This window comes from Somniosus microcephalus, chromosome 14 (genome assembly GCF_052327205.1).
Source record: "Somniosus microcephalus isolate GS21.2 chromosome 14, FLI_Smic_1.0, whole genome shotgun sequence".
Taxonomy (NCBI): Eukaryota; Metazoa; Chordata; class Chondrichthyes; order Squaliformes; family Somniosidae; genus Somniosus; species Somniosus microcephalus.
Window position 1 is genome coordinate 25,916,403 of NC_141000.1, and position 18,045 is coordinate 25,934,447.

At 48.5% G+C, this 18,045-nt stretch overlaps 1 protein-coding gene across 1 annotated transcript in view; it reads left to right on the forward strand.

Annotated features, from left to right (window-relative positions):
• Positions 1 to 18,045, forward strand: part of LOC147107385 (claudin-24-like) — a 132,724-nt gene that overhangs the window by 57,186 nt on the left and 57,493 nt on the right. Inside the window, exon 2 of the mRNA XM_086006373.1 lies at positions 12,322 to 12,417. Within this exon, the coding sequence (XP_085862499.1) occupies positions 12,380 to 12,417 (38 nt within the window). The 5' untranslated portion in view covers positions 12,322 to 12,379. The remainder of the gene's footprint in view (positions 1 to 12,321; positions 12,418 to 18,045) is intronic.

Consider the following 18,045-nt stretch of genomic DNA (forward strand, 5'->3'; position numbering starts at 1 on the left):
TGGAGATGAGGGCCACTCCCATGGATGTAGAGGGGCTTGTGGTGGGGCGTTTTGGACCTTCTGGCATCCTAGACAGCTCTTGGTCATTTCTTCGATGTCTCCATCGATACCTGGCCACCACACAAACGCTCTGGCTAAGTTCTTCATTTTCACTCCACCCAGATGCCCCTCATGAAGCTCCTTTAGCACTCTATCCTTGAGTTTGGGTGGAATCACCACTCTGGATCCACAAATCAAGGTTCCTCGGCACACTGACAGCTGTTCTCTTCTTTGCGAGAATGCTGGCAACAGTGGTTCGCCATGTGCTGGCCATCCCTTCACTATTAAATCGTAGACTCGTGAGAGAGTCGGGTCATTTCGCGTTTCCTTTTCAATGGTAGAATTTGTCTCCGGTAGACATTCCACTATGTTCGAGTGGACTATCTCCACTGGGTCCCCTGTAGGCGCTTCTGCCTGAAAACCACACATTCTCTCCACGTGAGGTATAAACACACATCCGACAGCAGCTACAAACCTGCTAAAGACCATTTCATTTTGTCCTTAGTCTCAATTATCACCTTTTATCTGAGATTAATATAAAGTTCTTTTTCTCCACTTCTGAAGGCAATCGATGCTTCCTGGGCTGCAGTTTCTCGGGCGCCTTGGCCAGGTGGCTATTATTCGTGTGTGAGCCTTCTCAGTATGTTGGGAGGCTCTTCGACCATAAGCGGTGTTGACTTGTCCTGACACTTTCGGCAGGGATTGCTGGATAGCGATCAGGAGCAGGAACCTGTGGCCCCTCCCCCACCCAGTGACACTCAGGCCAATGATAGTCAGCTTTATGACCGGACGGGAAGGGATGAGCTAATTCGGCGCAGACCGAGAATTGAACACAGGAACTTCCTGGGCTATAGGGTGCAACTCCTCACTGAATAATCACTGAGCTAGCAAGGGGACCTGAGGACTGCAAAGTTCACTTATAAGGGGTAAATTTCTGGTGGGGATCCTTGCAGGAGTGCATTTAAACAAATGGTCAGAAAATCACTCGCTCCTGATGGGTGAGGTTCCCCGCCAGTGGGACACGCTAGAAAACCAGCCCGAAATGTTCTAGATTCCCGCATTGTAAGAAATGGTTCTAAACACAGTTTACTAAGTGTTACCGACAGAGGCAGGAATTGAATCTGTCATTCGGATGAGACGTTAAACCAAGACCCCGTCTGCCCTCTCAGGTGGACATAAAAGATCCCACAGCACTATTCAAAGAAAAGCAGGGGCGCTCTCCCCGGTGACCTGGCCAATATTTATCCCTCAACCAACATCACTAAAACAGATTATATGGTTATTTATCTCGTTGCTGTTTGTGGGCAAATTGGCTGCCGTGTTTCCTACATTACAACAGTAACTGCATGTCAAAAAGTAGTTTATTGGCTGTAAAGCACTTTGGGATGTCCTGATGCCGTGAAAGGAGCGCTATCAATGCAAGTCTTTCTTTCAGTCATTGGAAGATAGAAATATCTCGGTGAGAGTGCACAAAATAACAGGGGAAAAATTGAGTTGCGCCCCCTTTGGGATGCTAACTTTGCCAGGCCGCTACTTTTAGAACCCTGACAAAATTAGCGCCCCCACGGCCGAAATTCACAGGTAGCACCCCAAGAAGGAGGCAGGGTGCTACTGGAAGCGTCCCACCTCCCTCTTGGGGCGCTGCGAGTGAATATTGCGGCGCTATGTGCCGCAGTGCCACGCTCTGCGGCACGTCGTGGTACTGCAGGCCTTCCTCCCCTTATTAAAGGGGAGGGGCCCAGCGCACGACCCGAGGCCCAGCTGGGTCACCAGGGATCGGAGTGGCAGCAAAAGAGCCCGGCACTCAAGAGAAGTGCCGGGCTCATGGAGCGCAGCCGGCACTCCGCGGGGGCGGGGGGGGGCTGCTGCAGAGGAGGGCGGGGATGGCAATGGGGGCAGGTGCTGGCAGGCGGCCAGCAACAAGAATGGCCGCCCGGCACCTCGCCTTTAAATAGCGCTGCCCCAGCCGCAGGTAGGTTCCCCCCCGGACCCCGTCGGACATAGTGTCCGGCGGTAAGTCGGGGTCGCTACCGAAGATCATGGCCGGGGAGCGAGCGGGGCGACGCGCACAGCGATCACATCATCGCCGGCGGCGCAACGCCGCAGGGTGCTAACAGTTACTGCCACCGTTAACCTCCTGCTGAATTTCGTGGGAGGCATTGGCGGTGCCGCACCCAGGTGTTCGTTGCTTTGGGCGCTAACAGGAGGCGCAAAGCAACCGAATTTTTAGGCCAACATCTCTTTAAAAATTCAAATTGATTTACAGTTCAAGGATGCCAGTCATTAATGGGTCAATAACATTTTTAAATTTTGTTTATAATGTTGCAAGGCTGTCAGTTTTGAAGTTAAGTTGTTACTGATGGCTTGGTCGCAAAGATTAAAATAAGAAAATTACATAGAATTACATAGAATGTACAGCACAGAAACATTCCACATGAGCATCCTCCCACCCCTCTTCATTTAGCATTATCAACCTATCCTTCTATTCCTTTCTCCCGCATGTGTCTATCTAGCTTCCCCTTAAATGCATCTATGCTATTCTCCTCAACTATTCCTTATGGTAGCGAGTTCCACATTCTAACCACTCTCTGGGTAAATAAGTTTCTCCTGAATTCCCTATTGGATTTAGAATTTAGAATTAATATTCTTTTATTCTAGTAAGTGATTGAATAGGTTTCAGGTGATACCTTATATAATCACAGTTAATGAAGCAGCTCTAATACTTTGTTTTATATTTTGTAAAATCCCTCCGCTGTTTAGCTTCTCCGCTGCATTCCTTGTTGCCAGACTTTCTCTTTCTGCTAGGAGGGCCGCGTCCTGAATGCCACAGACTTTTCCAAAGCCAGGGCAAGCACTTGCCTGCGACTGATTAACAGGAAACACGGTCCTGCGGGATCGAACAGGCCCCTGACTGCTACCTGCTTTCCCTGCCATCGTAATGAAGCACGCTGCTGCCACATAGTGATCTATTTCACAGCCAAGAACGCGAGAATACATGTGCAATGAGGGAAAGAAAATGCTGTTTCTCGTTCAGGGGAACAAAAGTAAATTCAGCAGGCAACATATTGGCTCCATCATTTCAGTACCACAGCATTGCAGCACTTCTAAAAGAATCTGGATAGAGGTTATTTATTTTTGAATAATGTGTTTTCCATAGAAAGATGAGAGCAAAAAACACTGTTGTAAAACTGTCTGGGGAAAGAGCGGGGGAGTGGGACTAATTGGATCGCTCTTTCAAGGAACCGGCACAGGCACAATGGGCCGACTGGCCTCCTTCTGTGCTGTGAGAGTCGATGAGATGATTGCTGAGTGAAGGTAAACCGTAGCATCCCCTATAATGGATGAAAACATTTCCATTTTATGACGCACACACTGGTTAGGACTTAGGAGCTGCAGCAAACACTGACTGCGGGTTTGGTACTATAATTGGAAAGGAATACCTCAGGTACATAGGAGTCCGTGTATATGTATAATAATCTATCTAGCATTAATCTCGGATATTACAACCCATTGACAGGCACTTCACTAGATAGTTACAGATGAAGAAGGACATTCGGTCCATCTTAGTTCATCCATTTAAAGAAATCCTAATACCCCAACCCCTCCAATCTAACATCCAATTGTTCTCTTAACTCCATTATCATTATATCATGCAACTACCAGGATGGTAGAAGGTCAACTAGATGGGCTTTTTCTTGACTAGCAATTCCTATCTTTCTATGTCCCTAAATGATTACGGGGTTTTTGCCTCCAGTAATCTATCTGGAAATTTATTCCACATGTTGATCACTCTTTCTCTGAAGAAGACTTTCCTGATATCAGTCCTAATATCACCTTTTACTCGTTTGAATCTATGTCCCCTAGTTCTACTTCCGCAGTTTAACTTAAAACAATATTCCGGATTAACTTTTCCTAAACAACAATCTTATACACTTCTCTAAGATCATCACTCAGACACCTCCATCCTAGGCCGAGAAGCCTGAGTCTCTCCAATCTTTCCTCATAACTCAGACCCAACACTGGCCTTGTGGTTCTTCTCTGATCTGCCTCCAGCGCTTGAATGTCTCTCTTATTTCTTGGCAGGCAGAACTGGACACAATCTTCAAGGTGTGATCTGACCAGAGCACTATACATTTGATCATTACCTCCTACTCTTTCTGGATATGTACTTAAACATCCAATTGACTTTATTGACTGCTGCTCTGCATTGCTTCGATATATTTAGCATTGATTCCACTAAGATTCCCAGCTCCCTTTCAACTTCTTCCTTAGCTATTTGGACTATTTATGAAGTATGCATGTTGTCTATTTTTCCTTTTAATGTGTGGGACTTTTTCTGCAGTAAATTCCATCTGCCATTGTCCTGCCCACTTACATATTTTGTCCAACTCATTCTGTAATTTTTAAGCCGCCTCCTCCGATTCCACAGCCTCTCCTAATTTATAATCATCTGCAAATTTGACCGCTTTGCGTTGAGTTTCCAAATCTAGTGGGGGGTGGGGTGGGGGGTTGATTTTAACACCACCAGGCCCTACTGAAAACCTGGCGGGTGGCCATTTTAAAAATGAGCAGGTTATTTACCCGCTCAGATCCCGACCGGTTCCAATTTTAACCTGCGGGGTTTTGCAGACGGATGAAATGCCTGCCTAAAGCAAGTCGGAGCCTCATAAATTTATGCAAATCAGGGTCCAATGACGTCAGTAGGACCCTGAAACAATTGTAACCGGGGCCTGAGTGGGGAAGCCACAGCAGCTTGCCCGTTGGGCAGAAGCAGATCCGAAGACAAAAGAGGCCTTGTCTGGTAAGTCTAAAACTTTCCTTAGTGGGGGCCAGGAGGAGCAGGACCAGGCCCCACAGAGAAAATCGCAGCCACCCCTGAACCTGACTCCACCCCTCATTCCTCCCGAAACCCCCGTCCCACCACTTACCTGGAAGCTGGAGGGTGACTAAGGGCCTCCCAATCTTCGCCAGCCCTCTTCAGGCCCGTTCCTGGTGGGAAGTAGACCAGCGGCATTTAAATGAGGACCAGGAGTTAAAATCCCCTTTCCCTGAAATTTAGGTTAGTGAGCGCGTTTCACACTTGCCCCGCCCCCCTCACCCGCCTGAAACCTGCTCCAGGTTAAAGTTGACCCATGGTCATTTATATAAATTGGAAACAGTCGTGAGTCCAGTCTGAGCTCTGAGGCATCACACTCTGTACTTCACTCGACTCTGACTTAACTTCTCTAACAAGCACTCGCTGTTTTCTGTCCCTCAGCCAGTTTCTTATCCATTTCTAGGCTTCACCCTGAATTCCCACAGTTTTGATTTTAATGAGTAGCCATTTATATAGACGTTTTCGAAAGCCTTTTGGAAGTCGAGGTTCACCACATCATGGGGCTTCCCACAGTCCACTTGGGTTGTCACTTCCTCAAAGCAGTTGAGGTGGTTGGCCAGGCAGGATCTTCCCCTTCTGAATCCTTGCTGACTGCTGTTAACTAGGTTATTATTATCCAGCTGATCCTCAAGCTTACCCCTGATAATCAGTTCCATGGAATGGAAATAAGACTAATGGCCCTGTTGTTGCCTTTGTCTGTTTTGTCACCCTTTTTGAATATGGACACCACATTAGCCAATTTCCATCTATTGGTGCCTCCCCAGTGTCCAAGGACTCCCTCAAGATGATCGTCAGTGCTTCACAAATCTCCCTAGTCTCTCTCAGCACTCTGGGATATTTAATGTTGCTTCAGTAGATCAATCTAATTCGAGTAATTGTCCTCAGAAGGCAGCAGAATAACATCTAGAATAACACTTTAATTGTGGAACAAGTTTATTAAACAGTAAAAGAACAAGCAAATAGTCGGAGAATTAAAGAACTTGCAGTTATGCAGCACCTTTCACGACCTCCAGATGTCCCAAAGCACTTTCAACCAATAAACTACTTTTGAAACGTAATCACTGTTGTAATGTAAGAAACGCAGCAACCAATTTGCGCACAAACAGCAATGCGATAATGACCAGATCATCTGTTAGATGAGGGATAAATATTGGCAAGGACACCGGGGAGAACTCCCCTGCTCTTCTTCGAACAGTGCCATGGGATCTTTTACACCCACCTGAGAGGGCATACGGGTTTAATGTCTCATTCAAAAATGACACTTCCGACAGTGTGGCGCACCCTCAGTACTGCCCCTCCGACAGTGCAGAGCTCCCTCAGTACTGCCCCTCCGACAGTGCAGAGCTCCCTCAGTACAGCCCCTCTGACAGTGTGGCGCTCCCTCAGTACTGCCCCTCCGACAGTGCAGAGCTCCCTCAGTACAGCCCCTCTGACAGTGCAGAGCTCCCTCAGTACTGCCCCTCCGACAGTGCAGAGCTCCCTCAGTACTGCCCCTCCAACTGTGCAGAGCTCCCTCAGTACTGCCCCTCTGACAGTGCGGCGCTCCCTCAGTACTGCCCCTCCGACAGTGCGGAGCTCCCTCAGTACTGCCCCTCCGAAAGTGCGGCGCTCCCTCAGTACTGCCCCTCCGACAGTGCAGAGCTCCCTCAGTACTGCCCCTCTGACAGTGCGGCGCTCCCTCAGTACTGCCCCTCCGACAGTGCAGAGCTCCCTCAGTACTGCCCCTCCGACAGTGCAGAGCTCCCTCAGTACTGCCACTCCGACAGTGTGGCGCTCCCTCAGTACTGCCCCTCCGACAGTGCGGCGCTCCCTCAGTACTGCCCCTCCGACAGTGCAGGGCTCCCTCAGTACTGCCCCTCCGACAGTGCAGAGCTCCCTCAGTACTGCCCCTCCGACAGTGCAGAGCTCCCTCAGTGCTGCCCCTCCGACAGTGCAGAGCTCCCTCAGTACTGCCCCTCCGACAGTGCAGAGCTCCCTCAGTACTGCCCCTCCGACAGTGTGGTGCTCCCTCAGTACTGCCCCTCCGACAGTGCGGAGCTCCCTCAGTACTGCCCCTCCGACAGCGCAGAGCTCCCTCAGTACTGCCCCTCCGACAGTGCAGAGCTCCCTCAGTGCTGCCCCTCCGACAGTGCAGAGCTCCCTCAGTACTGCCACTCCGACAGTGTGGCGCTCCCTCAGTACTGCCCCTCCGACAGTGCGGCGCTCCCTCAGTACTGCCCCTCCGACAGTGCGGAGCTCCCTCAGTACTGCCCCTCCGACAGCGCAGAGCTCCCTCAGTACTGCCCCTCCGACAGTGCAGAGCTCCCTCAGTGCTGCCCCTCCGACAGTGCAGAGCTCCCTCAGTACTGCCCCTCCGACAGTGCAGAGCTCCCTCAGTACTGCCCCTCCGACAGTGTGGTGCTCCCTCAGTACTGCCCCTCCGACAGTGCGGAGCTCCCTCAGTACTGCCCCTCCGACAGCGCAGAGCTCCCTCAGTACTGCCCCTCCGACAGTGCAGAGCTCCCTCAGTACTGCCCCTCTGACTGTGCAGAGCTCCCTCAGTACTGCCCCTCCGACTGTGCAGAGCTCCCTCAGTACTGCCCCTCCGACAGTGCAGAGCTCCCTCAGTACTGCCCCTCTGACAGTGTGGCGCTCCCTCAGTGCTGCCCCTCTGACAGTGCAGAGCTCCCTCAGTACTGCCCCTCCGACAGTGTGGCGCTCCCTCAGTACTGCCCCTCCGACAGTGTGGCGCTCCCTCAGTACTGCCCCTCCGACAGTGTGGCGCTCCCTCAGTACTGCCCCTCCGACAGTGTGGCGCTCCCTCAGTACTGCCCCTCCGACAGTGTTGCGCTCCCTCAGTACTGCCCCTCCGACAGTGTGGCGCTCCCTCAGTACTGCCCCTCCGACAGTGCAGAGCTCCCTCAGTACTGCCCCTCTGACAGTGCAGAGCTCCCTCAGTACTGCCCCTCCGACAGTGCAGAGCTCCCTCAGTACTGCCCCTCTGACAGTGCAGAGCTCCCTCAGTACTGCCCCTCCGACAGTGCAGAGCTCCCTCAGTACTGCCCCTCCGACAGCGCAGAGCTCCCTCAGTACTGCCCCTCCGACAGTGCAGAGTTCCCTCAGTACTGCCCCTCCGACAGTGCAGAGCTCCCTCTGTACTGCCCCTCTGACAGTGCAGAGCTCCCTCAGTACTGCCCCTCCGACAGTGCAGAATTCCCTCAGTACTGCCCCTCCGACAGTGCAGAGCTCCCTCAGTACTGCCCCTCCGACAGTGCAGAGCTCCCTCAGTACTGCCCCTCCGACAGTGCGGCGCTCCCTCAGTACTGCCCCTCCGACAGTGCGGCGCTCCCTCAGTACTGCCCCTCCGACAGTGTGGCGCTCCCTCAGTACTGCCCCTCCGACAGTGTGGCGCTCCCTCAGTACTGCCCCTCCGACAGTGTGGCGCTCCCTCAGTACTGCCCCTCCGACAGTGTGGCGCTCCCTCAGTACTGCCCCTCCGACAGTGCAGAGCTCTCTCAGTACTGCCCCTCTGACAGTGTGGTGCTCCCTCAGTACTGCCCCTCTGACAGTGCAGAGCTCCCTCAGTACTGCCCCTCCGACAGTGCAGAGCTCCCTCAGTACTGCCCCTCCGACAGTGCAGAGCTCCCTCAGTACTGCCCCTCTGACAGTGCAGAGCTCCCTCAGTACTGCCCCTCCGACAGTGCAGAGCTCCCTCAGTACTGCCCCTCTGACAGTGCAGAGCTCCCTCAGTACTGCCCCTCCGACAGTGCAGAGCTCCCCCAGTACTGGTCTGAAGTGTCAGCCTAGATTATGTGCGCAAGCCACTGAGCCAAAGCTGACACTTAATACAACATATATTTTTTCTGTAGCTGTTAAACTTAACTAGGACCTCATAAAGAAAGAAATGCTGGTATGGTAAATTCTAGCTCAGATTATTACGATTGCTATGTTAAACTATGATAATTAATATTCTTACAAAGTAGTTCTCTTTCTTCTCCCAACATCTACAGAAAGTACCTGGCCTGACTATCTCTTTTGTCCGCCAGTGAGTATCCTCTTAGTGCCAATTAACAGATTAAATTATAGAAGAACACTTTGTTTACAGGAACAGTTTGAACTATTTTTTCTTCTGTGATTTTAGAGGTTTATAATGCCAGTAGAACATGGGAAGGCAGTCGGGGCACTAGTAGGTTTGGAAGAGAAGATCAGCCAGCTTCTCACTCCTGGTCGATAACTAGTGATCCTACCGAAAGGACATTCTGTGGCTGTCGGGTCAGGACAGGATCAGGCTCCACTGTGATGCCCTCACTATGGCCAAACTGTTTGCCAACACTCGCCATTCAGGCTCACACATGACAAATGGACGCTTGGCATCCAGGGATATGTACCAAAGCCAGGAGGTCAATGGAGAGGAGGAGGGAAGGGGAGAAACGAAGGAACAAGGAAGTGAAAGGACAAGTGAAAAGATTGGCAGATGTTGGGCGTCCTATTATCGATGCAGACTTGTGGCAAGCATGCTTTGTATTATGAACTTATACGTTCTAATTTTCTTCCTTTAAATGAAGAAAATGGGAAGTGGCTTTACAACGGGCACACTGTGCTCGATATTCCGATATGTCTTCTGGGACACGCCCACTGTGCCAGGGACACGAAGGCAGAAAAATAACCCTAGAAATCACCATGGCAACATTCAAAAAATGGTACCTTTACTGTCAAAGTTTCAGATCTCATGGACCTGTATCTACTCCTGTAAGAAGCACCTCTCACCTCCCCTTGCTGTTGGATCGATTCTCAGCTTAGCAGATGCAAGTGTTTTAAACAGAAGCAATATTCCGCATGTAGTAGGCCCAGTACTGCAAGTTATTGGAGGTGCTAATTTAGATTTTAATAAACAAATGATTGTTTAAGTAGATCTTGCATAACCTCCCAGGGGGTTTAATTTGCTCTGTGCATACAAACTTGTGTACACACTAATTGTGTGTTAGGGAGCAGTAATTCTGTGAGTTAGCATTAATTGAATAGGTGTCATCTTTTGCACGTACTGTACTTCTAAACTTGCTCACCGAGGTAAATATTTCTAATGCAGCTTAACACAACAACCCACCATTAACAACCTTTTTGCTTGCTTTACAATTGAAACAAAATGTGCAAATTTACCCAGGATATACTTCATTCCCACAGTGAGTTAATTTTTCTCATTTAAAGCTGGCAAAGGGAGCGAGAGTATAGGAGATAATTGGATAAAGGAGAAGTGTTTCTCTGAACTCTAGCAGCTTGCATGTAACATCAATGATAGATACCTTGGAGGACGAGCAGCAGAAACAGCATGAGTCAACGACCCAGGAAGTTCAAGGCCATAGGAGGGAAACACTCAGAGTTGGGTGGCACCTAATACGGCAAAAGAACTTCCAACACGCCACCAACCTAGACCTGAGTGAGGAACGGTATGTAGCAAGGTTGGGCCTCAACTGGGACGCAATCTAAGACTTGTGTCAACTCCTGGAGCCAGACCTGTAGCCAAGGAAGACTTGAATCTGGATGATGGACTCAGCAGAAGTGAAAGTGACTCAGCTATTCGCCCCCCCGCCGGCCCCCTACCCCTCGCCCCCCGCCCACCTACCCCTCGCCCCCTGCCCCCCGCCCCCCCCCCCCCAGATACATCCGCCACGTGTCACCTAGAGGGATGGGGAGCAGTTGGATGACTCACGAGTACTCCTTCCCCAATAAGAATTTGGGCTCGAGTACAAGTGTGGCAGAGACTTGGCGGATCCACATTTCGTGCCCTTCTTCCCGCTATGGGCGATCTTCCCCACCTCTGTCCTCCTATCCTGCCAGAATTTTGGGCCCGTGGTTTTCTTTTGCAAACATACATTTGTAGATTTTTATTTTTCTATATAGGAATCTTGTTATTCAACAACCATGGGGTTGAGGGAATGTTACCAGGCTGTGGAATTTAAGCTGAACACTTTGACAGTAATTTGGACAGGTGCCAATACAAATTTGTACTCGTGAGCTTTGCAGACCCATAAATTGCTCTCAGTGGGAATTCAGATTGCAAAAGACACCAGGTGCCATTAATTACCCACCAATTGTATAAGTACTATAAAATTTAGTCTATAAATCACACTACCCGTTTTATGGTTCCAATTTTCTTAAAAGCTTTATGTAAATCGGTCATTTTAATGGTTGGTGAAAAATATCCAATATACTGTACAATTTTATTTAATCCATGTTTCTGAAATATGCTATTGAGTATCAGTGGATAAAAACAGTTTGACTGTACATAATTTAATGGAACATTTCAACCTACGCAAGACTTTCCCTTGCTTAAATCACTCTACAAGAACGACAAGACTGCATACCATCTACAAGATGCACTGCAGCAACTCTTTGGCTGCACCTCCCAAACCCACGACCTCTTCCACCTAGAAGGACAAGGGCAGCAGGCGCATGGGAACACCACCACCTCCAAGTTCCCCTCCAAGTCACACATCATCCTGGCTTAGAAATATATCGCCGATTCATCATCGTCACCGGGTCAAAATCCTGGAACTCCCTCCCTAACAGCACTGTGGGATTACCTTCACCACACAGACTGCAGCGGTTCAAGAAGGCAGCTCACCACCACCTTCTCAAGGGAAACTAGGGATGGGCAATAAATGCTGGCCTTGCCAGCGACGCCCACATCCCATAAGCAAATAAATTTTAAAAAAGACTCCAGGATAGATTGAAGGGGATCAATTTTTGTCCCCCTTACACCCCAATAAATGAGCACAATGGGGCGGAACAATAGGCGGAAATCAGTGACGCCAGATCTCTACTCATTTCTGTATGGATTCTGTAAGGCATCCAAAGCTCCCACTATAATAGGCTGGAGCTTCATTCTAATATTATAATGTGGGAGAAGTGATGTCATTTAGATGGCAACATCATTTTCTGGCCTTTACGTCAGATGTGGCTCAGTGGGTAGCACTCTTGCCTTGGAGTCAGAAGGTTGTGGGTTCAAGTCCAACTCCAGAGACTTGAGCACATAAAGCTAGACTGACACTCCAGTGCAGTACTGAGGGAGTGCTGCACTGTCGGAGGTGTTGTCTTTCGGATGAGATGTTAAATCGAGGCTCCGTCTGCTCTCCCAGGTGGACGTAAAAGATCCCATGGCACTATTTCGAAGAAGAGCAGCGGAGTTATCCCTGGTGTCTTGGCCAATATTAATCCCTCAACCAACATAACAAAAAAAAACAGATTATCTGGTCATTATCACATTGCTGTTTGTGGGAGCTTGCTGTGCGCAAATCGGCTGCCGTGTTTCCCACATTACAACAGTGATTACACTTCAAAAGTACTTCATTGGCTGTAAAGCGCTTTGAGATGTCCGGTGGTCGTGAAAGGCGCTATATAAATGCAAGTCTTTATTTTCTTTCTTTCAGGGCTTCTCAATTTCACCCATTTGCATTAGAGAGTCTAAAGTTACGAGACTGCCTTTCAATGCAAATATATTTAAAGGGATCGTCAAGATCTTTTAGGTATGATTTAAATTTACTTTTTTTTCTACTTTTGCCTGTCTTGTTTTTTTGTTCTGGGTTTAGGGACTTTGTAGTTCGACTTTCAAGGCATTCATTTCTGCCTCACCCTCTCCCATGACTCAGTGGGTGTCCTATGGGTATTGCTCTTTATTTGTACTATCTAGACTAAGAAAAAGAGGAGGACGAACAAAGGAATGGAAGGCATGCCAGATTACAACATAGGAGGGCTGTGTTATTAGTCTTTCAGTGCAAACACAGGCAAAAATAGAGATAGAGCAACAATATTTGTGGAGACGTCAGTTCACCAGGGAGGCTATGACAGAGTTGTGACACATGCTACAGGCTGATCTATGGCCAAACCTCAGGGTAAAACAAGGCACTGCCAATGTGTACCAGTGCCACTTCAACCCTGAACTCATTCTAGGCCCTCACAGAGGACATGAGCAATATCAGTCAATATCAATCTGCGTTATGCAGATGTATTAAGCAGGTGACTTTGACATGTTGTTTGCTAGAACAAGCAACATCATCACTTTTTTCATAGACAACTGACTTTTGAAGGAAGGGGGAGCCCTAGGTTTTTTGCAAATGGTTGGATCTCTCAAAGTGCAGGGTGTCATTCTTTGCACGCGTTTAGCCATGACCACTCGTGCACAATAATGGTGCATTCATGAATGGAAAGAGCTACCACTCTATCAATGTGCTGATCATCTGTGACCAACTGCACAGGATCACACAGGTCAATGCTCATTTCCCCGACAGTGGTCATGATGCCTTTACTTTAAGGCAATCCATTCTGCCCTCATTATTTGACCCAGGAAGAAAAGTGCAAGGAGTTCGAGGCTGCCCTCTGCAGCCATGGCCCATGACACCTCTACAGCAGCTGTGTACAGGCACAATGAGGTACATGTACCCACAAGTACTACAGTTGAGCATGCCAAAGGCATGGCAAAGTATACAGATCAGAAGTTATCCTATAGTGTGGATCCCAAAGTTATCATTAGCGCTGCATTTCATAACACAGCAGTGCAATGAGGAATCACATGGAGCACCAAGAGGGAGAGGGTACTTAACACCAACAAGGAGAAGATATACAGGACATTGAGGATATAGTTAGAGAATTACGTTTGACAGCTGTAAGAGCCTTCGCCAGGATCGCATTGAGGAGACCTGCTGATAATTAGCTCGCCTACCCCTTGCAGGAATTGTCCTCCCTATGACTTTACCATGCCCTCAAAATATGTGACTTCACCTACATGTTTTCCACCTCCTACAGTACTATCAGCCCTCCCATTCCTGCAGCTTGCTAATAAAGTACACTCTCTGGACATAGTACCAAGTCCAACCAAGTTATAATTCCCTAAATGTGATCTGTGTGTTCAGCCTCTCATTCTCCAGGTACGTTCACTGGTCTAGAACATGCAACACCTGTTCCTTTCTACAATGCTTTAGGCTTTTCAACCTGTGCTTGACACCAATAATGGGTCTCATTAGCTGGTTGATTGAATTGGCTATTTAGCAGATCTGCTGCTAAATTCCGTCACAGTCTCCCTAAGGCAAGCACACTCAAATTACTGGGCGTACTGGTGTACTTCTTTCCTCTTGATTATCAGGGGGCCCATGGCATAACCAGTCAGTTCATCGTGTTTCGTGTGACACCCACAAAGACAGTTTTCGATCTCCAATACCTGTGATACGTTGCTTTGGTGAAATGTGGATCTATATTGACCACTTGGGGATTTTCAGGACAATGTAACTCCATGCAACACTGGTTCAGATCTTCATGCAGTGCAGCTGAGGTTTGCTTAAAACCCCTAAGGTCCTGCCTGCCATAGCTAACTAGAGAAGCTAAGGAGAGTATTAGATTAAAAGAAAAGGCTTACAATGATACCAAAAATGTCAGCCTGAGGTTTGGGAGGGTTTTAAAAATCAGCGAAGGATAATCAAGAAATTGATAAAGAGGGAGAAAATAGAATATGAGAGTAAACTAGCAAGAAATATAAAAACAGAGTGTAAGAGCGTTTACAAGTACTGTATGTAAAAAGGAAGAGATTAGTGTAAGTAAATGTGGGTCCCTTAGATGCAGAGACAGGAGAAATTATAATGGGGAATAAGGAAATAGCAGAGACATTAAACAAATATTTTGTGTCTGTCTTCACAGTAGAGGACAAAAATAACATATTAGAAATAGTGGGGAACCAAGGGTTTAATGAGAGTGAGGAACTTAAAGTACGTAATTAATATTAATAAAGAAAAAGTACTAGAAAGATCTTCCAGAATTCTGTAGATTCTAGAATCGTCCCCGTGGATAGGAAGGTAGCAAATGTAACCCCAATGTTCAAGAAAGGAGGGAGAGAGAAAACAGAAAACTATAGGCCAGTTAGCTTGACATCAATAGTAGGGAAAATGCTAGAATCTATTATTAAGGACGTGGTAACACAGCACTTGAAAAATTACAATATGATTAGGCAGAGTCAACACAGATTTATGAAAGAGAAATCATGTTTGACAAATCCATTCGGGTTTTTTGAGGGGTAACGAGCAGGGTAGATAAGGGGGAACCAATGGATGTAGTATATTTGGATTTTCAGATGGTATTCAATAAGGTGCCACACAAGAGGTTGTTACACAAGATTCCTCAATCGCCTTCTCCCAGTGGCCGAAGAGCTCCTCCCAGAGTCGCAATGCGGATTCCACCCACTAAGGGGCACAATGGACATGATCTTCACTGCACATCAATTACAATTGAAATGCAGGGAACAGCATCAACCGCTGTACAAGGCCTTCTTTGATCTCACAAAAGCCTTCGACACTGTCAACCGTGAGGGATTATGGAGTGTCCTCCTCAAATTCGGCTGCCCTCAAAAGTTTGTCACCATCCTCCACCTGCTTCACGACAACGTGCAAGCCGTGATCCTGACCAACGGTTCCACCACAGACCCAATTCATGTACGAACCGGGGTCAAGCAAGGCTGTGTCATCGCACCAACGCTCTTCTCGATCTTCTTTGCTGCAATGCTCCATCTCACCCTCAGTAAGCTCCGCATTGGAGTGGAGCTAATTTACAGAACAAACGGGAAACTGTTCAACCTCCATCGCCTCCAGTCCAGATCCAAGGTCGTCCCATCCTCTGTCGTCGAATTACAGTTTGCAGACAACGCTTACGTCTGCGCTCACTCTGAGGTCGAACTCCAAACCATCGGCAACACCTTCACCAAAGCGTACGAGAGCATGGGCCTTACACTAAACATCCGTAAGACAAACGTCCTCTACCAACCTGCCCCCGCCGCACAGTACTGCCCCCCCCGATTATCAAAATCCACGACAAGGCCTTGGACAACGTGGACCACTTTCCATACCTCAGGAGCCTACTGTCAACAAGGGCAGACGTCGATGAAGAAGTCCAACACCGTCTTCAGTGTGCCAGTGCAGCCTTCGGTCGCCTGAGGAAGAGAGTGTTTGAAGACCAGGACCTCAAACCCGGCACTAAGCTCATGGTCTACAGAGCAGCAGTGATACCCGCCCTGCTGTATGCCTCAGAGACATGGACCATGTACAGCAGGCACCTCAAAGCACTGGAGAGGTACCACCAATGCTGCCTCCGCAAGATCCTGCAAATCCATTGGCAGGATAGGCGCACCAATGTCAGTGTTCCCGCTCAGGCCAACATCCCCAGCATCGAAGCTTTGACCACGCTCGATCAGCTCCGATGGACGAGTCACATTGTCCGCATGCCCAATACGAGACTCCCAAAACAAGCGCTCTACTCGGAGCTCCGGCACGGCAAGAGAGGCCCAGGTGGGCAGAGGAAACACTTCAAGGACACCCTCAAAGCCTCTTTGAAAAAGTGTAACATCCCCAATGACACCTGGGAATCCCTGGCCCAAGACCACACAAAGTGGAGGAGAAGCATCCGGGAAGGCACTGAACACCTCGAGTCTCTTCGCCGGGAGCAAGTGGAAGCCAAGTGCAGGCAGCGCAAGGAGCGCACGTCAACCCAAGCACCCCACCCACCCGCCCCTTCAACCACCATCTGCCCCACCTGTGACAGAGACTGTAGGTCCTGCATTGGACTCATCAGAGAGTTTGCACATTCTCCCCGTGTTTGCGTGGGTTTTCTCCGGGTGCTCCGGTTTCCTCCCACAGTCCAAAGATGTGCGGGTTAGGTTGATTGGCCATGATAAAAAAAAAAATTAAAAATTGACCCTTAGTGTTAGGGGGGATTAAATACGTGGGGTTACGGGGTTACGGGGATAGGGCTTGGGTGGGATGGCTGTCGGTGTAGGGACCGGGTGCTAGGGTTTGGATGATCAGCCATGATCTCGTTGAATGGCGGAGCAGGCTCGAAGGGCCGAATGGCCTACTCCTGCTCCTATCTTCTATGTTTCTATGTTTCTATGTAACTCATTTTTAATGTGGAAGGAAGTCATCCTCGGTTCCGAGGGACTGCCTAAGAAGAAGACACAAGATTAGGGCTCATGAGATTGGGGGTAATATATTAGCATGGTTAATGGACAGAAAACAGAGGATAGGAATAAACGGGCCATTTTCGGGATGGCAGGCTGTAACTAGTGGAGTGCCGCAAGAATCAGTGCTTAGGCCTCAGCTATTTACAATTTATATCAATGACCTAGATGAAGGGACCGAGTGCAATATTCCATGTTTGCTGATGATACAAAGCTAGATGGGAAAGTAAGATGTAAGGAGGACGCAATGAGGCTGCAAAGGGATATAGATAGACTGAGTGAGTGGGGGGGTGGGTTAGGTGTGAAGCAATCAGGAGGGGTGCGAGCTCGGGCTGGCAATGGAGTCAGAGGTAACACTGGCGCTGCTCCTGCCTCCACATTCAGGGAAGTATAAACTTGCGTACAGTACTTACCTTTTTGGTGGCAGCCTCAAGCGGTCCCTTTAAGGTCTGTTGGTTTGGCTGCTGTCACCCGAGAAAACTGACAGTAGCACGCACGATTTGGCAATGTGGCACGAATCTTGCACAGGCAATGGGCTTAACGCCCGTTTCAAACCGAAGTCCAGGATGATCACTGGGTGCCCTAACCAATATGGTGTGCGGCGCACTTCCGGTGCAAACTGAGTGCACACACGCTACACGCCATATTGGGCCCTTCAGCGCCCCATCAAATTTCAAGTCCCAAAAATGTCTTAACGAGTGAAAAAGAATACTTGCACTTTGTGGTTCTGTGTTTGAGTTACCTTTGTAGCATCTTTGCTGTGACATCAACAGAACTTAGTGTTCTGAGTTAGGATTTAACCACCATTGAGGCAACAGCATTAATAAACAATCCTTTCCAAACTTCCAGGAGAACAAAATTGAAACAGGACAAACTGGTAAATGAGAAATAGAAGCATAGGAATGTTTTTTATTGGTATATATTAATGACCTGGACTTGGGTATTCAGGGCATAATTTCAAAGTTTGAATGATGACACGAAACTCGGAAAAGTAGTAAACATTGTGGAGGACAGTAACAGACTTCAGGAGGACATAGACAGACTGGTGAAATGGGCAGACTCATACCAGATTAAATTTAACGCAGAGAAGTGTGAAGTGATTAGTTTTGGTAGGAAAAATGAGGAGAGGCAATATAAACTAAATGGTACAAGTGTAAAGGGG